At 35.9% G+C, this 21,148-nt stretch overlaps 1 protein-coding gene across 2 annotated transcripts in view; it reads left to right on the top strand.

Annotated features, from left to right (window-relative positions):
• Positions 1-21,148, top strand: part of FNIP1 (folliculin interacting protein 1) — a 148,262-nt gene extending 127,114 nt beyond the window's left edge. For both annotated transcript variants that reach the window (XM_007087784.3, XM_007087783.3), the window contains 5 exons: positions 1,354-2,782; positions 3,574-3,742; positions 11,179-11,376; positions 15,843-15,958; positions 18,345-21,148. In XM_007087784.3, the coding sequence (XP_007087846.1) occupies positions 1,354-2,782; positions 3,574-3,742; positions 11,179-11,376; positions 15,843-15,958; positions 18,345-18,423 (1,991 nt within the window). In that variant the 3' untranslated portion in view covers positions 18,424-21,148. The remainder of the gene's footprint in view (positions 1-1,353; positions 2,783-3,573; positions 3,743-11,178; positions 11,377-15,842; positions 15,959-18,344) is intronic.

Raw genomic sequence — 21,148 nt, 5'->3', positions numbered from 1 at the left:
GAAAAGTTGAGTGAGAGTTCAGTTAGGGAAGTTTACTTTTGCCCAAGAGAGGATGCTTGGGTGGAAAGCTTTGGAGTGGCAGAGATAACAGGGGAAATGGTAAGTACATAGCATGAGGAAAAGGGGTCTTCATGTTAAAAGTGCTGAGTAGAATGAGTGTTTCATCTTATGTAGTTTGCTTTAAGTGGGACTTTGTGTGAATAATGATGAAAAAGGGTAACTATAAGAAAATAAACCTAGAAAAGTAAAGTAGAACCAGTCATGAAAGTCTCATTTGCCATGCCAGAACAGTTCAGTTTATTTGGTAATTTGTGGGAACCTTAAGAGTAGTTTTGAATAGTGGCATGATGGCATTAGAGCCAGTGTATTAACCAGAGGGGAAGAATTGTCATTATATTGTTTATAGCATATATTTATTTGAGACCTGTTTATGTTTAAACAATGTAGAGGTTAAGTTTTAAAGTGTATATGCAAACAACATGCTAAAATTGAATTAAATTTAAATTCATGACTGTATTCTCCATTTTTAAGTGTACTTTGGCAACTGTGTCTTCTAATTTGAGCTATAGCATAAATACAGAAATTTATATTGATGACTCTTAGGTTCCTCTCCTCCCCTTTTTTATGTAATGGCTGTTTATGTCTCACATGGATGTAAAAGTGAAAATGAACTACATGGCTAAATGTGTTGCCCTTTCTTTTCCTCTTAGGTTAGTTAGGTCTCACTCTTCTGGTCCTTTCTGGTCTTTTCTGAGTACTCAACCCTTTAGGGAATGGAAGGGGAAATGGGCTTTTCAAAAGCTAGTTTTGGGTCCTCGGTAGGGCAATAAAAGTTATTGTTCAGGGATGTGATTTAAATCAAGAAAGATCAGATATGTGATGTGACTACTCCAGTTCTGCTCCATTCTACCATTGCTTCCTTTTTTCCTTGCCCCCCCAGTAGAGGTTTTGCTTTTTCTTCTCTGCTTTGAGTGCAGCTATAGAATCCTTTTGCACATAGTCCTTAGGTAGAGCTTCTCTATCCCAATGAAGTGCTCTGTGTGAGGACTGGCACCGAGAATATTCTTGATAAATGTGAGTGTCACAATTGACTCTTTGGTTGAAGTTTCAGAACCAGTAGCTGCCTAAGGAGGAATCTGGAAAACCTCTCTGTTCACCTTTCTCTTTGGCTAACAAAGAGATTCATTCATCTTATCATATCCTCCTGAATAGTCGCTCACGTATGAAAGAACTAAGAGTAAAACCTGAGCTAGCCCTCATAAAATAAGATTAGCTTTCTGATCATTGAAAATAGCCTGCTTAGTTAGCTACATGAATAGACGATGTGTCCATTAACTGGTTTTTCCATTTCAGGGGACTTGTATGGCGCTATTGGCTCTCCTGTACGGTTGGCAAGGACTGTAGTGGTTGGCAAACGACAAGACATGGTCCAGAGGCTGCTTTATTTTCTTACTTATTTTATAAGATGCTCTGAACTTCAAGAAACCCATCTTTTAGAAAATGGAGAAGATGAAGCCATCGTTATGCCAGGCACTGTAATTACTACCACTTTGGAGAAAGGTGAAATAGAAGAATCTGAGTATGTGCTTATCACAATGCACAGAAACAAAAGCAGTTTGCTCTTTAAAGACCCAGAAGAAACAAGGACTCCTAATTGTAACTGTAAATATTGCAGTCGTCCACTCCTGGGACAAAATATGGAGAATGTTTCACAACAAGAGACAGAAGAGATTCAAAACAGCTCTAAGGAGCTACTAGGAATTTCAGATGAGTGCCGTATGATTTCTCCCTCTGACTGCCAAGAAGAAAATGCTGTTGATGTTAAACAGTTCAGAGATAAATTAAGAACTTGCCTTGACACCAAGTTGGAGACCGTTGTTTGCACAGGATCCGCTCCAGTAGACAAATGTGCCTTGTCAAAATCAGGCTTAGAGCCAGCAGAGGAAACATGGCATAATGAGGATTTGCTGGGTTCAGGTAATCACACAGGCAAAGTGTTGAGATCCACGGGAATGGTTGTGGAAAAAAAACCTCCAGATAAGCTTGTGACTGCTGCATTTTCTTGTGAAGCATCCCAGACAAAGGTTACTTTCTTAATTGGAGATTCTATGTCACCTGACTCAGATACTGAACTCAGGAGTCAGGCAGTGGTGGATCAGATTACCAGGCACCACACCAAGCCACTGAAGGAAGAAGGAGAGGCTGTTGTTGATCAGCAGCATCAAGAAACTAAACAAACAACTAAGGACCAATCCAGAGAGTCTCCTATACCAAACGTAGTTTCTGGAGAGCCCTGTGAACTTCCCTGTTGGAATCATTCAGATCTAGAAAGCATGAGCTTATTTGATGAATATTTTAATGATGATTCAATTGAAACTAGGACTATTGATGATATTATTGCAGTTAAAACAAGTACAGACAGTAAAGAACACTGCTGTATGTTAGAATTTTCAAAAGGATTGTGTACTACAAATAGCAAACAGAACAGTGAATTTTGTAAATGTGTAGAAACAGTTCACCAAGATCCATGTAAAACCTGCTTTCCTCAGCAGGACCAAAGAGATAAACTCTCCATTCTTGTCCCCCATGGGGATAAAGAGACTTCAGAGAAAAAAATTGCTATAGGAACTGAATGGGACATTCCAAGGAATGAAAGTTCAGATAGTGCCCTTGGGGATAGTGAAAGTGAAGATGCAGGTCATGATATGACTAGACAAGTAAGCAGTTATTATGGAGGAGAGCAAGAAGATTGGGCAGAAGAAGATGAGATACCTTTTCCTGGGTGAGTAAGAAGTTTTAACCTATAATAGACTCCCTCTAAATATGTACCATTCTTTTGTTTAGTTGGTCTTTAATATAAAAGAAGAGATCATTGTCCTGGACAGATTTTCTTTTATTATCATGTGCTCTTACTCATAGGAAAGATTAAAGGCTAAGCCCTCCAGGCACCCCAGAAAGGCTCAATGAAGGCATTAAAGACAAGTATATTTGTGTGTGGGAAATTCTTTACTGCTTAGGAGTTTTCAAGCCATTAAAGAATGAATTCTGCCCCCAAATATATGCTGAGCCCAGCAACTAGAGAGAGGTAATCACGGAGAAGGTGGGAAATGGCTATTGGAAATAAATTTGGCCAAGACTGAAAGGAAAAACAGGGAATGATACTCTCAGTCAAATATACAAGGAGTAGATTTGTATTTGAGAAATGTTATATTCCAAGCTTTGGGTTTGTGATGTATTTAACTACTTTGTTTTGAATGATGGTTTTCATTTTCTGATTGTATTAAGAATGTATTAAGAATGTCCCAAGGGACAGCATTCCTGATGACTGTTAAGAAAGGTTTATACTTACCTCCTTACATAGCTGTTCATCTACCCTCTTTTCTTGATAGGAAGGAGTACTTTGTGATCTGATTGATCACTTAGGCCAGTTTTTACTTAACGATGATTTTACTCTATATTTTATAGAAAATGATGGTACTAGAAATATGGAGTAGTAGAGTCCAAGAAGTTTTTTATTGATACAATATGTTTGTTACTAATTAGATATGCCTTCTTTTGGGACTTTTATTCCAGGTCAAAGTTAATTGAAGTGAGTGCTGTTCAGCCCAACATTGCCAACTTTGGGAGGTCCTTGTTGGGTGGCTACTGCTCATCTTATGTGCCTGACTTTGTTCTTCAAGGAATTGGTAGTGATGAGAGGCTCCGTCAGTGTCTGGTGTCAGATTTGTCTCATGCTGTGCAGGTGAGTTACCTTCCCTGCTCTTGAATGTATTTAGAATGAACTTTGTTTACTGACAGAACCCCAAATTATCTTGTATTTTTGGTCATACTTTACTATGTACCAGTCACTGTACTCTGAATCTGTCACTTTTGCACCTGCATGTTTGTGCCTGTCACCATGAAAGCAAGTAGAGAGTTTCAGGAATCTATGCAAACAGAAATGTGAAATACGGAGAGTATTATATATATTTATGGATGTTCATCATCAGATAATTTATGGTATCAAAAAAATTGTAAATGCTTAAATGTGAATGCAGTTATTTTCTTAATTTCATTTTCAGATTGTTCATTGCTTGTATATAGAAGTACATTTGATTTTTGTATATTGATCTTACATTCATCTGCCCTGCTGAACTCATTTATTAGTTACTAAAGTTTTGTGTCTGGATTCCTTAGGTTTTTCTACATATAGGTTCATGTCATCAATGAATAGACAGTTTTACATTTTCCTTTCCAGTGTGGATACATTGTGTCTTTCTTGCCTGATTTTACAGCCTAGAACCTTCACTAGAGTTGCATAGAAGCGCTGATAGTGGACAGACTTGTCTTTTTCCTGATATTAGGGGAAAACATCAAGTCTTTCATTGTTTAGTATGATGTTAGCTGTAGGATTCTTATAGATGCCCTTTATCAGATGGAAAAAGTTTCCTTCTATTCCTAGTTTTTTCATCCCCCCCACCTTTAAATGATCATTTGGTTTTCTTCTTTAAACTGTTAATGTGATAGATTACATTGATTGATTTTTAGATGTTAACCAACTCTTGTATTCCTGGGAAAAAAATCCCATATAGTTCTTTTATATATTACTGGATATGATTTGCTAATATTTTGTTACGGATTTTGGAATCTGTATTCACGAGGGATATTAGTCTGTAGTTTTGTTGTGATATATTTGTGTAGCTTTAATATCAGAATAATATTTGCCTTATGGAATGAGGTGGGACATATTCCTTTCCCTGTTTCCTGGAAGAGTTTCTGGAAAATTGGTATTATTTTTTTCTCCAAATGTTTGATAGAATTCACCTGTGAAGTAATTTGGACCTGGACTTTGTAAAATAAGAATTTTTAAATTACTCATTCAACTTCTTGTTCCAGATCTATTCCAATTTTCTATTTCTTCCTGAGTCAATTTTGATAATTTTTGTCTTTCTAGGAATTATTTACATTTAAGTGATCTGATTTATTAGTTGGGATAAGATGGTTCATATCCCCCTTCTTTCATTCCTGATTCTTACAATCTGTGTTTTTCCTTTTTTTTCCCCTCCTAAAAGTGGAATATTCCAAAGAAGAGTTCATTCATGGCTTGACTTCCTAATAGTTATTTTGGGCCCTTATGTATCAAAGATGAATAGGCTGTGGCCCATGGGACAATAGGCTCGTTACATTGGAACATGACCACACCCATTTCTATATTCTGTGACTGTTTTCTTGCTTCGCCAGCAGAGTTGAGTCATTGAAACAGAGACCTTATAGTCCTTAAAGCCTAAAATATTTTTTTTCTTTATAGAAAAAGTTTGCTGATTCCTTATCCTTGTGTGTTAATTTTGTTCAACTTTTGTTTTCACTGAGTTTTCTCTCTTTTTCTGTATTTTGTTTCATTGTTTCCTATCCTAATCTTTATTATTGCTTCCCTCTGCTTGCTGTGAATTTAGTTTGCTCTTTTTTGTTAAGGTGGAAGCTTAGGTTATTAATTTGAAGCATTCTTTCTTTTCAAATGTATGCATTTAGCTCTAAATTGTCCTCTGAGCACTACTTTACCCAAAGTTCATAGATTTTGACGTGTTGTTTTTGTTTTCATTCACTTCAAAATATTTTCAAATTTGTCTTCCCATTTCTTTGACCCAGGGGTTATGTAGAAGTATGTTTTTAATCCCCATATATTTGTAGAATTCTTAAATTTCCTTTTCTTGATTCCTAAATTAGTTCCATTGTGGTCAGAGACCAAACGTATGATTTTAGTCCTTTTAAATTTATTGAGTCTTGTTTTATGGCCCAGCATGTGGTGTATCCCGTTCGATGTGTGGTTGAAAAAAACAGCTGTTGTTGGGCAGAGTGTACTATAGATGTCCAGTCAAGTTGGTTGATGGCTTATTTAGGTTTCTATGTCCTTGCTGATTTTGTCTAGTTGTTCCATTGTTTAGTGAGCATGGAGTATTGAAGTCTCCACCTTTGTTGAATTTTCTGTCTCTTTCTTTAATCCCATGTATCACTCTAATAATTTTTTTAACAAAACCTTCCCCCTTTCCCCTGTGAGAACAACAGCAACAAGGAATAGAGAAAGTCAACGGGGAAATCATGAGTGAGAAAATATGGCTCAGTGAGCAAGCAGTCCTTTAATTATTAGCCAGAAAGGTTTAAACCTGTTGTGTTGGTAGTAAATTATCTAAAGTTGTAAACTTTGGTGTTTTATTATATAGTAGGGAAATTATGAAAAATCTAGATAAAAACAAAGTTTGAAAGAAAACTTATCAAGACTTGTTTTTTTTTAATTAATTTATTTATTTTGAGAGACAGAGAGAGAGCGAGCGAGAGAGAGAGTGTGTGTGTGTGTAAGCGAGGGAGGGACAGAGGAGAGAGAGAATCCCAAGCAGGCTCTGCACTGTTAGCTCAGAGCCCAACATGGGGCTTGCTCCCACAAATTGTGAGATCATGACCTGAGCTGAAATCAAGAGTCAGACACCCAACGAACTGAGCCACCCAGGCACCCCAAAACTCATGTTCTTTATATTTAAAAGCCATCTTGCTCAAACCTTTAACACCAATCAGATAAATGTTTATTGACATACTATGTTCTGAACATGGTGCGAATAGTCCATGGGATATATAGATGAAAAAGAAATAGCTTCTGATCTCAAGTTATTTACTCACTCTCAAGTTAGGGAAGTATATGAATAAGTGTAGTATAATACATAAAAAAATACATGCCTGAGAAAGATAATAAAAAGTAATTTAATGCTTTACAGGAAACAATTTATATCAGTTAGTGGTGTTTGTCCTTCAGAGTACAGCCTCCATTTCTGGGTTTTGGGTTTTTTTGTTTTACTTCTGTCCTCCTGCTGCTGATGTAGTATGTAGTAAACATTTGGTGAAATACTTGGTTAGGAAATCAAATGTGGATCCTTCTAATGCACTGTGTCCTCTTGTCTTTATGTCTTATCTTAGTTATTCTGTCTCTTTTTTCCCTTCATCTGTACCCATTAGCACACACTATGTACTTTGATACTGTCTCTGGAAGCCTCGCTTTGGAAGGGGTGACTGTCTCCTATTGAAAACAAAATATTTCCGTTTTAAGGGTTTTACCTTAGGAAGAGAAGGAATATTAATAGTAATAAGCAGTTTTTATTGTAGCCTTAATATGTGCAAGGGACTTAAATGTAATACCTCACCTAATTTTATGGTAATAATTTTATGATACTTATTTTTATCATTCGTATATTTCAGATAGCACAGAGAGTTACATTAGATAGGGAATGGCAGAGCTAGAAGTCAGTCCTGATCTGCCTTTAGTAATGCTTTTAAGCTTCTGTGCTTAATATATACAAAACACTGGGTCACCTGGGTGGCTCAGTTAGTTAAGCCTCCAACTCTTGATTTCTGTTCAGGTCATGGTCTCATGGTTTATGAGTTCAAGCCCTGTGTCAGGTTCTGTGCTGACAGTGCAGAGCCTGTTTAGGATTCTCTCTCTCCCTGTCTCTCTCTGTGCCCTTCACTCTGCACATGTGTGCTCTCTCTCTTTCTGAAAATGAATAAACTTTAAAAAAGAATACACACGCACACAGACAAAACACCATCCCTGAAACATACCATCTCTAAAACAAATGTACGAAGTTAATGCAAATAAAACAGCAAATTGGCATTACAAAAACAAAGCTTGCAAGACTTTTATTATTAGCGGTCGTACTTCTGTTGCTCTTGGAGTCATTCCACTGTGGTGTAAAAAGTAAGCTTTCTGTCTTCTGCCCTCTCCTTATATTTTCATTTAGTTATAGTTTATAGTCTTTTCTTCTTATATTTTCATTTAGTTATAGAAGATATTTTATTATCAAAGCAGATTACAGTAAAAGTTTTTTAAGTTTATTTATTTTGAGAGAGAGAGAGAGCATGTGCAAGAGGGGGAGGGGCAGAGAGAGAGAGTCCCTGAGCTGTCATTGCAGAGCCTGACATGGGGCTCAGTCCCACAAACCCAGAGACTATGACCTGAGAGCTGAAATCAAGAGTTCGATGCTTAACGAACTGAGCCATCCAGGTGCCCCAGATTACAGAAAATTTAATGAGGAAGTGAAAACTAAAATACTAAACTTAATCTCAGAATTAAGAGATTGAATCTTCTGTCATTCATTTTTCTGTATTCATGTTTAAGGTTTATATTTGATGGTTTTAATTACTGTGTGCTTATAATTTATCAACATTACATTTAACATGAGAATGATTTCTCATGCACCTATATGGAAAACCATGTAGGAGTTTTTAATACATAAATCATGAGGATAGTACTTAAAAAACAATACAGTCTTATTCTTCTGAACTATATCGTGGAGTGTCTTTTCTTTTTCTCCTCACTTTCTAAGAAAGAGGCATTTTTCTCATTACCAAATCAATGTATATTTACTATATATAAAATACTGAAATATGTAGGAAGCTGAAAACAAGTTTTCCCAGCTCTACCATGCAGTGGCAGACATTCTTAATATAAAAACCTCTTCCAGTCATTATGTAGTATGTGGCATCTGATAAAACCCAAACTTTGCCACTTCCTATCTGTGAATCCTAAGACAAGATATTTAATCTTATGGAACCTAGATTTCCTTGGCTATAACGAAAGCAATACTAATGTTTATATACCAGAGTTATACTGTGTGGTGTGTTGTATATATTAGGTTCTTTGTGTCTTACAGCTTCTTGTCATTGTTGTTATTCTATGTGTGTGTATGTACGTGTGTGTGTATATATACATTTTATATATGTACCTAATTGGGGACTTTTATATATACATATACATATTTTTTATATATAGTATATATATGTATATATGGTTTTGATCATTCCCCCCCACAAACTTTATTTTTTATCTAGATTTGCCATAATTTTTCTGCAATATAGTAAATCACTAAAATTTACATTTTTATGTATAAATACATATTTATATATATTATACATGTATATAAAATGCATATGTACCTTGTGTATATATATACAGCATGTATATATATGGTATTATATTCAATTTCTTTTTAATATTTGTTTATTTTTGAGAAAGATGTAGACAGAGTGCAAGTGGGGGAGGGGCAGAGAGAGAGGGAAATACAGAATCCAGAATCTGAATAGACTTCACGCTCTGAGACTGTGAGCACAGATCCTGACGTGGAGCTAGGACTCACGAACCGTCAGATCATGACCTGATCTGAAGTTGGACACTTAACTGACTGAGCCACCCAGGCGCCCCTGTATTTAATGTTTTGAATTCTGTTTTGTTAGTTAACAGTTGATATAAGAGAATTTCCCCATATTATTAACATACTTTGTAAATACTGTTTTTAATGTTTGTTGGTTATTCCATTGTTTTGCTATATGGTTAGTTTTTCTAACCATTCTCCTATTGCTCAACTTTTTTTTTTCCAGTTTTATTTCAAAATATGATTCACAACGTATTAATTTAAGGGGTACAACATAATGATTGGATATATGTATATATTGCAAAATGACTACCGCAATAATATGTTTAGTTAACATCCAACTGACTTAGTTCACTTAGCATAATGCCCTCAAGGTCCATTCATATTGTTGCAAATGGCTGAATAGTATTCTCTCTCTCTCTGTGTGTATGTGTGTGTGTGTGTGTGTATCACATATTTAAAAAAAATTTTTTTTTTTTAACGTTTATTTATTTTTGAGATAGAGAGAGACACACAGCATGAACGGGGGAGGGGCAGAGAGAGAGGGAGACACAGAATCGGAAGCAGGCTCCAGGCTCTGAGCCATCAGACCAGAGCCCGACGCGGGGCTCGAACTCGCAGACCGCAAGATCGTGACCTGAGCCGAAGTCGGACGCTTAACCGACTGAGCCACCCAGGCGCCCCTAAAAAAAATTTTTTTTAAAGTTTATTTATTTTGAGAGAGAGCATGAGCAGAGGAGGGGCAGAGAGAAAAGGAGAATCCCAAGCAGGAGGGGCAGAGGGAGAGGGAGAGGGAGAATCCCAAGTAGGCTCTCTGCTGTCAGCGTGGAGGCTAACATGGGGCTTGAATCCACAAAACCGTGAGCAAAATCAAAAGATGTACGCTAAGCCAATTGAGCCACCCAGGTGCCCCCCACATCTTCTTTATCCATTCATCTGTTGATGGAAACTAGGTTGTTTCCCTGTCTTGGGTATTGTGAATAATGGTGCAGTGAACATGGAAGTGCAGATATTTCTTTGATAGCCTGCTTATGTCTTTTGAATATATGCATACCCAGAAGTGGTATTGCTGGATGATATGGTAGTCCTGTTTTTGACTTTTTGAGGAGCCTCCATGCTGTTTGCCATAGTGACTGTACCAATATACATTCCTGCCAACAATGCACAAGTGTTCTCTTTTCTTCACACCCTTGCCAACACTTGTTTGACAGGTTTGAGGTGATATCTCATTGTGGTTTAGATTTGTGTTTCCTTAACAATTAGAGATGTTGAGCACCTTCTTATGTATCTGTTGGTCATTTGTATGTCTTCTTTGGAAAAATGTCATTTCAGTTTCTCTGCCCATCTCGCTGTTTGTGAGTTCGAGCCCCATGTTGGGCTCTGTCCTGACAGCGTGGAGCCTGGAACCTGCTTCGAGTTCTGTGTTCCCCTCTCTTTCTGCCCCTTTCCCACTCATGTGCACGTGCATTCTCTCTCTCTCTCTCTCTCTCTCTCAAAGATGAATAAATATTTTTTAAAAAATTTAAAGAATACAAAGTTCAACCAACTGATGCTTACCAGAATGGAGGTAGGTGGAGAGATGGATGAAACAGATGATGGGAATTAAGGAGGGCACTGGTGATGAGCACCAGGTGATGTTAATGAAGTGTTGACTCACTCACTGTATTTTACACCTGAAGCTAATATTATACTGTATCTTAACTAGAATTCAAATGAAAATTAAAAAAAAAAAAAAGAATAGATTTCTGATAATGAATTTCTACCAATGATGATTTGAAGAAAAAAAATTTTTTCCAATAATGATTTCTGTAAGATATCTCAGGGTATTTGTTACTGAGTTAATTAAATATTCCATTTACCATGGTCAAGGATTCTTTGGCAGTAGGTGTCAGAATTTAATATTCTTTCATTCTGTTTTTGTTTAGTATCTCTTCCTTGCCTTATTTTCATTAACATTTATTTGAAAACTTCATTTGCTTATCTTAAGATGAATTCTTCTTTTCAGCATCCGGTGTTGGATGAACCAATAGCAGAAGCTGTCTGTATTATAGCAGATATGGATAAATGGACTGTTCAAGTGGCCAGTAGCCAGAGACGAATGACAGATAATAAATTGGGAAAGGAAGTATTGGTTTCCAGTCTTGTTTCCAACCTGCTTCATTCCACTCTTCAGCTTTATAAGCATAACTTGTCTCCAAATTTTGTAAGTATGTAAGGCTTGAATTATTTAGCACTCTGATAGGTGACTAAACTTTAGTATGTGCCTACATTGAATACTGTTGTTAGCTTCATCACTGTTGCCTGGAAGAAAGATGTTATGGTGTGAATGTTTGTATTTCCCTAAAATCCATGTGTTGAAGCCCAAACACCTGATAGGATTCTGTTCGGAGATGGGCCTTTGGGAGGTAATTAGGGTTAGATTAGGTGATGAGGGTGGGGACCTCATGATGGCATTAGTGGCTTTCTAAGAAAAGCAAAAGAGATTGTGAGGATGCAGCTACAGGCAGTGCTCTGTCTGCCTGGAAGAGAGTTCTCATCAGAACTGGACCCTGCTGGCACCCTGATCTTTGGACTTCCAGCATCCAGAAATGTTGTTTAAATCATTGAATCTGTGCTATTTTGTAATGGCAGCCCAAACTCAGAAAGAGATGTGAACATTTCTGTATATTGTATGGTTGCAGCAGCCAGAATTTAGTGCCTGACTTGTGTCATGTAAGGTATGGATATGCAATGCCTGCACCCCTGCCCCATCTTTGTGCAGAATGCCATTGCATTCTAGAGCCTCATTGTTGTGTCAGGACTTTGAATGACCCCTCTTCTAATACTGAATAACCTCTTACTGAGGACACCATTTCCAATTTCCAAAGTTCTTTTTTTTTTCTTTTTAGGAGAAATCTAATACAGCTTAGTTAAAAACCTCCATAAATCAACATTATAAAGGCCACATATAACAAATCTACAGCTAACATTATTCTCAGTGGTGAAAGACTGAAAGTTTTACCCCTTAGATCAAGGACAAGGCATGGATGCCCACTTTCACCACTTCTATTGTACATAGTACTGGAAATTGCTAGGCAGAGCAGTTAAGCAAGAAGAAGAAACAAAAAGTATCCTAATTGGAAAGGAAAAGGTGAAATTATCTCTGCAGATGACATAATCTTAAATGTAGAAAACTTAAAGATTCCACAAAAGAACAGATAGAGCTAATAAATGAATCCAGCAAATCTGCAAGGTACAAAATCAGCAAAGATAGTTGTACTTCCATATACTAGCAATGAACAATCTAAAATGGAAGTTAAGAAAGCACTTAAAATAGCATCAAAAGAATAAATTACTTAGTAATAAATTTGACCAGACCCAAATGGCTTGTATACTGAAAACTAGAAAACATTGCTGAAAGAAATAAAAGACATACATAAAGAGAAAGACATCTAGTGTTCATAAATTGGAAGTCTTAGTATTATTAAGATGACTGTACTACCCAAAGTAATCTACTTACTCAGTACAATCCTTAGAAAAAATCCCAATGACTTCCTTTTTTTTTGAGGAAATAGATCAAGTATCCTAAAATCTGTATGGTCTCTCAAAGGACTTAAAGAGCCAAAATAATCCTAAAAAAAGAAAAAGATGGAGGACTCACACCTCCTGATTTCAAAACTTAGTACAAAGTGACAATCTTCAAAACAGTTTGATATGGCTTTGGGACAGACACATAAAGCAATAGAATATGATAGCCCCCAAATAAACCTTTACTTACATGGTCAGTTGGTTTTGGACAAAGGAGTCACGACCATTCAAAGAGGACAAGAGCTTTTGCAATAAATCGTGTTGAGAAAACTGGATATCCACATGGCAAAAGCATGAAATTGCGCCCTTTATGCCATGTACAAAAATGAACTCAAACTTGAATGTGACTTAAACCTAAACTTAAACCTAAACTTAAGTGCTTAAACTGTGTATAAAACTGTTTGAAGAAAACCTTGGGGGATAATCTTTATGACATTTGATTTGGCACTGATTACTTGGATTTAAAATCAAAAGCACAGAGATGCCTGGGTGGCTCAGTTGGTTAAGTGTTCGACTTGGGGCAGGTCATGATTTCACAGCTTGTGAGTTCGAGCCCCATGTCCAGGCTCTGTGCTGACAACTCAGAGCCTGGAGTCTGCTTTGGATTTTGTGTCTCCCTCTCTCTCTGCCCTTCCCCTGCTTGCCTTTCTCTCTCTCTCTCTCTCTCTCTCTCTCGCTCTCGCTCTCGCTCTCGCTCTCAAAAATAAATGGACATTAAAAAAAATTTTAGAAGCACAGGCAAGAAAAGTAAAAAGTAGATACATGGGACTTCAGCAAATTCAAATTTTTGTACATCAAAGGACATTATCAACAAGTGAAAAGACAATGTGCAGGGTAGGGGAAAATATTTGTAAATCATGTATCTTCCAAGAGATTGGTGTCTAGAATATATAGAGAACTCTCCACAATTCAACAACAAAAAAGAAAAACTCAATTTGAAAGTTGGCAAATAGACATTTCTCTAAAGATGTACAAACAGTTGTTGAGCATATGAAAAGATCTTCAACATCATTAGTCATTAGGAAAATGTAAATCAAAACCACAGTAAGATACTCCTTCACACCCATAAGTATGGTTCCGATCAAAAACAAGAATAACAAGGATTAGCCAAAATGTGGAGAAATGGGAACCCTTGCGCAATGCTGGTGGGAGTGTAAAATGGTGCAGCTGCTGTGCAAAACACTTTGGCAGTTCCCTAAAGAGTTTAACGTTGTATTGTCCCATGATTCAGCAATTCTACTTCTGGGTTGATACTCATAACATTTGAAAGCAGGGACTCAAATAATTATACTGTCATGTTCATGGCAACGTTATTTCCAGTGGCCAAAAGTTGGAAATAACTCATGTCCATCAACAAATGAATGGATAAACAAAATGTGGTATAATACATAGAATGGGATATTTGAGTCATAAAAAGGAATGTAATTCTAATACCTTTTGATACAGCATGGATGAACCTTGCACACATTATGCTATGTAGAATTAGCAAAAAGGACAGATATTATATGATTCTAGCTAAGTGAGGCATCTAGAATAGGCAAATTCATAGAGATAGAAAGTAGATAGAGATTACCAAGGGCTTGGGGGAAGGAGGGAATGAGGAGTTATTATGTAATGGGTGCAGAGTTTCTGTTTGGGATAATGAAAAAAAGTTCTTGAAATGGATTGTGATGATGGTTGCACAACATTGTGACTGTACTTAATGCCACAGAATTGTATACTTAAAAATGGTTAATATAGTAAATTCCCAGATATATGTAAATTATATGTAAAGCTTATAGGTGTGTGTGTGTATGTATAATTTCTGTTTTGCTTTTCCAAGAAGAAAATGGGTTGTTATTAGCAGTTTTGGGTTTTTTTTTTTTTTTTTTTTTTTTTTTTGAGTAAGCTCCATGCCCAGTGTGAGACTCAAGCTCACAATCCTGAGATCAAGAGTCACACGGTCTACAGACTGAGCCAGCCAGCCAGTCACACCTGTTAGCAGTTTTAATAGTTGATTTTCATTGGAAAGGAATGGTCTGCAAGAATTTAGTGGGTTTTGTTTGTTTTTGTTTTAAATATTTATTTATTTTGAGAGAGAGAGCACGCACACGCCAGAGGGTGCACAGCAGGGGAGGGGCAGAGAGGGAGAGAGAGAGAGAGAGAGAGAGAGAGAGAATTCCATGCAGGCTCTGAGCTATCAGGGCAGAGCTGGACACAGGTCTTGATCTCACAAACCGAGATCGTGACCTGAGCTGAAATCGATAATCTGTTGCTGAACGTACTGAGCCACCCAGGCATCCTGAGAATTTAGTGTTTTAACACCTGAAACTCATGTTTTGTCCTCATACATGTATAGCATTAATTCACATGAAAAATCACCTATTGTATTTAATTGAGCAAGTTAGTTGATAAATGGAGTGTGTATGTGTTTTAGTTTTTAATGTTCTAGCCTAGAAACCTCTCTTTTCTAGTAAGGACTACTGAGCATTCTCTGTGAGCTCTTGTAGACTTTTTTCTTTAACTCCCCAGAGTAGAATGCACCCTGTCCTATGTAAATATGTTTGAAATGTATCATGAGTATTATATTTATCAAATTTGGAATAAAAGTGTTTTTTAAAGCTATGGAAATGTGTAGTGATAGTTTCACATCTTTTTGAACGTACTTAATGCTTCTCAGTTGTACACTTAAAAATGGTTAAAAAGGAAAATTTTATATTGTGTTTAATTTACTGCATTAAAAAACAACAACAACACAGGGTTCCTGGATGGCTCAGTCAGTTAAGCATTTGACTCTTGATTTTGGCTCAGGTCATGATCTCATGGATTCATGATATTGAGCCCCACGTTGGGCTCTGCGCTGATAGTGCAGAGCTTGCTTGGGATTTCCCTCTCTCCAAACCTCTCCTGCTCCCACTCTCTTTATCTCTCTCAAAATAAATAAACAAACTTTTAAAAAATCTCTGTAGGATCTAAATGTTTGATATGAGCAAGAAAAATATTTACACTCCTTTAGCTAAAATTATGTGCTTTAAAAATGTGCTCAAAATTTTAATTTATATACAAATAACTAAACAGAATTGTCACAAATGTGATGCTTTGGAATTTCTACCTTCACTGCAGTGTGTAATGCATCTCGAAGACCGATTACAGGAGTTATACTTCAAGAGCAAAATGCTGTCTGAATACCTGAAAGGACAGATGCGTGTCCATGTCAAGGAACTAGGAGTGGTTCTAGGGTATGTTTATGGTTTCTTTTCTGGCTTTGTTTTCTCGTTACACTTTCTTTTTTTTTTTTTAATTTTTTTTTTTATGTTTATTCATTTTTGAAAGACAGAGACAGAGCACAAGTAGGGGTGGTTAGAGAGAGAGGGAGACACAGAATCTGAAGCACGCTTCCAGCTCTGAGCTGTCAGCACAGAGCCCGACGTGGAGCTCAAACTCAGGAACTGTGAGATCATGACCTGAGCTGAAGTCGGAGGCTCAACCGACTGAGCCACGCAGGCCCCCCTCGTTACACTTTCTTTAGAAAAGGAATGTTCCTCAGAATTGCCTTTTTTCATTTTATTTTCCTGTTAGAAGCTGAACAGTTACCAGTTGGGTTGCTCTGTACCATATAAAAGCACATCCCTGGCCTCCACTTGTACTATTACAGTAAGTTGAGAATATGGTCAGATAAAAATGAACTAAAATCTGAATTTTCATCTTAGTGAAAATAAGTAAGTATTCATTTTTATTCATTTATGTGTTAAAACTCATCATTCCCAGCATATGACCTGCCATCCACATGAGCTGATTGAAATAACACCATTCTGTGGGTGGTAGAACATTATCTACATATTACTTACTATTCATTCCCTATTATCTTTATATTATATCTGTTTACTTTGCAGTTACTCCTGGGGAAAAGACACTTTCCTAAAATGCCAACTGAAGGAGGAACAGGAAGTTGGTGGGAGGCATTGTATAGCCCTTTTCCTTATATTCTGTAGTCACTTTGCCTATGTTCTATGGCTACTTTGTGTGTGTGTGTGTGTGTGTGTGTGTGTGTGTGTGTGTGTGTGTGTGAGAATGTCAATTATTTCTCGAAATCCTGTTGAATAAATTAAAACAGGGTAGAAATTTTTAAAATTAAGCTTTTTAGAAGGGAGGGAAAGTCAACATTAAGTAGCAACTGTGCATCAGAAACCAAATTAAATTCTTTGATTAATGTTAATCCTCATCATCTAGACTGGACATAGATGATTCTGTGTGTGTCATGTCTTTTTTTTTTAAATTTAAACTAGCTTTTAATTTATTATGCATATAACCAGATTTTACAGTGCATTTTGACATAAAATTAAAATTAATTCATCAGTGTCTTTTCCTCAACTTCTAACCCTCACCCACATAGTTGATGGATTGTCTCTTCTTACAGAATTTTTAAATGTAGAGGATAAAAAATATAAATTAGTTTGTATTCTACATATCATCCTGCAATTTGCCTTGGAATAGATGTTGAATGTTCATACAAGCACACACTAATTTATTTTTAATGGTTGTATAGCATTTCATTATTTGATAGAATTTAAATCATTTTCAGGTTTTTTGCTGTTACAAATTAGTGCTGAAATGAATATAAATCTTTGAAGTTTGTAGGATAAATTCTTAGAAGTAGAATTTTTGGTTAAAGGACATGTGTATTAAATTTTTGATAGATATTGTTAGTTATTGTGATAGGTAATACTAAAGGTTATCCAAAAAATATCAGAATAGATTCTCACAGACAGCAGGAAGCTACCTCTTCCTACTGCTGCCTATTAGCAAATTTTTTCATCTTTGTTAAACTACTAGCTGAAAAAATGTAATAGGATTTTACTCAGATTTATTCTCTAACTGTGAATGAATCTGCATAACTTTTTCTGTCTTTATTGGCCTTTTTTTCCCCTATAAATTATTTGTGGTAGGATGAATTTTTAAGAAGCATCCATTACTTCTTCCCAGTACTTCTTTTTATAAAAACATTTGTATCCAGGGGTGCCTGGGTGACTCAGTTGGTTAAGCATCTGACTTCAGCTCAGGTCATGATCTCATGGTTTGTGGGTTCGAGCCCCACATCGGGCCCTGTGCTGACAGCTCGGAGCCCAGAGCCTGCTTCTGATTCTGTGTCTCCCCCTCTTTCTACCCCTCCCATGCTCATGCTCTGTCTCTGTCTCTCAATAATAAATAAACATTTAAAAAAAAAAACCTTTTTTTTTTAAATAAGAAAACATTTGTATCCAAAACAGTATGGGTGCACACAATTTTTCTATTATTTATTGTATTTCTTACATACTGTCCCTTGCCCTGATACATGGTCCATTAGCAGGTCAGTGATATGCTTTCCTACATCCATGATCTTGTTGCTGTTGGGTTTCAGAGACTTTCTTTTTAAAAAATCTTTGGCTCTGGTTTTTACTTACTGAAAAATTTCCAGCTTGTGTTATCTTCGACTCTCTTCTTATCCTTTTCCTTTTGGCCAGAGTGCCCTATGTTCTTGACATCTGAGATATAGTGTGACTTTACCCGTAGCACTTACTGCCTGTAGGACACATGTCCTGGGTACAGAATGCCTAACCTGAAATTTTTTTTTTTTCTTTATTTCAGGATTGAATCCAGTGATCTTCCTCTTCTGGCTGCTGTAGCAAGCACTCACTCTCCATATGTTGCTCAGATACTCCTTTAACACAAAGGTCATTAGAAATTAACTTTGGTAGAAAGTTAAATAGAAACTAAAGAAGCAGATGCAACATGCATTTATGGCTTTTTTTCTCCCTGTTAGACTTCCATCTGAATGAGTCAAATGCCTGGGTATCCTGCATTGCAGTACATATTGTGTGATCATTGCATTGCTTTTTCCTTTTGGCTGGACTTTTGGGTGGTGGTATATTTTTAACCAAGTGAGCCTAAAGCAGCATAAATAATATTTAGGGAAAGCATTTGAAAAAGCCAAAGTATAGAAATTTCTACAAAATGAATATCATCAAGGAATTTCATATGATCACTCCTGTGTTGCCACACCCATAAATAGCATTGGATATCTCACAATTAAATGACTCAGAAATAGTCATTTAATTAATTTGAATTCCTTATTTCTAAGGTATGGAGACCTATAAAAACTTGATTATTCTTTTGTTTTTCAATTCAAAATAGCTAATTTTAGAGTATTTCTCAAACTATTTTAAATAGCCTGTTAATTATAATAATTCAGAATAATGAGTGTAAATGTGTGTATGTTATCCATCCAAGTGTACATATGTATCTATTTTTTAAAGAAGCAGAGGTAGAAATACAAGATTGATTGGTAAACATGTCTTTTTAAAAAAAATATTTTCAACTAGTATCAGTTGTAAATAGTGTTGAAATGTTGCTTTCTGGTGAATTATCTGTTTCACACACCCTAAAACATAACTAAAGCCAATCTTTTTTTTAAGGCTGAGTAATGTAGGTTCCCCAAATAAAAATACTACTTTATACCATTTGTTTTGTTTGTAAGATTAAGCTAATTCTTATAAATGTTAGTATTTACATTTTTGCATCTAATTTAATAAATAAAAATTAGGATTAAAAATTGCACCAAAGCATTGGGAAAAATAATACTGTTTTCTTTAAAAGTGCTCAGGTAGCCAAGGCCTTTGCTTTCAATATCAGCCCTTCTTGAACCCATAGGAACTGAATGTTTGTTTCACTGCTTCATAATAATCAGTTTACACTAATAGAGCTTATTAATTCTTAAAATTACTCTTTTCTCTAATAGCCCCTCCCTTCCAAAATCTAATTTGTTTTCAGAATTTTCACTTTTCAGTTGTTAATATTTTTTGTATATATTGTAGAGTGTTGCTTATAAGAAAGGCTAATATGGAACCAAACTCTTGTAAGTAATGTAAATATAAAGATGGGTAGATAAAGTTTTCATTATGCTCTACTACCTCAGTTTACTTGAATACTACATTATAGTTTATTCTTTACTTACCTGATTTAAGATACTTTTAATGCTAAAAGTGAAATTGGTTTCTGCTTTCATGGACTATTTTCATCATAATTAATTGATTAGCTTAAAAAAACTACTTGCTATTCTCTTACTCAATATAATTACTGTATAATACATTCATTCTTGCTGTTTGAATTTTCAGTAAATAAGGACGATTTCTGTGGTTTGTTTAGTCTTTGGCCTTGAATTTATAGTGTTGGGTCACATTTTGCTTTGTTCTTTATGTATTCATGAACTCTCTAATAGAAAAGAAATGGTTATTTTAATGGAGTGTAAACCTGAAATTGTTGTGCCTGTAATCATTGTTGCCCCTGTGTCCTGTCACCTGGTCCCAGTTAATACCTGAGTCTCCCATGGATGACTTGCTGCCAAGGAGCATTTATAGATCTGTTTTCTTTGGCTTGAGTTTCTTATTCCATTAATTACTGAAATTCTTCCCTCTTTTATTGTTTGGGATTCTATAGTCAGTCTCTTTGGCAGGATTCAGAGTATAGACAGATTCATATGGGGGCCACTGTACATTATTTTTTTTTTATTGTAGTTCAAATGATATGTATGTAGCAGGTAGATAATGTCTGATTTTGCTTGTTTTCTTTTTTTAATTAATCATCAAATGATTCACAGTCCTGTTTGAAATCTCTATCATTTAGGAAATCTAGTCTTCAGTAAATGGATGGCCCATGCTACTACCGTTCCTTTTAAAACTAAGCTTTGCTCAGAAGGAAGAACCTTAGTTTCTTAATAGAATCATTAATCCTTATAGGATTCCTGAGTTTTATAATTCCTAACCCTCTGTAATTTCTACTGCCTTCATCATAGTCATGTTTTTCCTTACACAAAGCCCAAGGAATGAGCTGCTACTTCTTTAAAGTGTGATCATTATGATGAATGTGAAAAGAGTTCTGGCCTGTTCACAATAATTTTTTCAACTTCTTATGGTACAAACAGTTATGTGTTACATATTTTAAAAACCTGTTTGATGCAACAGGGAATAAAAAAACCCTGTTAATGTTGCAACAGGAAATGAAAAAGGGATCTTTTACATTATAGATTTAAAACTAATTTTTCCTTGTATATAAACTAATTGGTTTGTTTTGAAATATTTTTAGCTTTTACTAATGTGTCTTAATTTTGAGTTTGAAAATGTTAAGTGCAATAAACATACTAGCACAGATTTCATTTTGTTGCAATTGGCATACACTGGGGATGATCACTTAAAAAAAAAGATTTTACACCATGCCTACTTCTGGTGGATGTCTTATGAGATTGTTCTGCTTTCTCTTAAGTTATTTAGATGGTGGGATATGTAAAATGTACATACTTGTTCCTTGTTCTGTATACATTTCTCAAATGTACACCTGTATTATAATAACCTCCCAGTTCTAGGGGAAATTTGTGCAATAAATACACGTCGATTTGA

Source organism: Panthera tigris, chromosome A1 (genome assembly GCF_018350195.1).
Source record: "Panthera tigris isolate Pti1 chromosome A1, P.tigris_Pti1_mat1.1, whole genome shotgun sequence".
NCBI lineage: Eukaryota > Metazoa > Chordata > Mammalia > Carnivora > Felidae > Panthera > Panthera tigris.
This window is presented reverse-complemented; position numbering and strand designations above follow the sequence as displayed.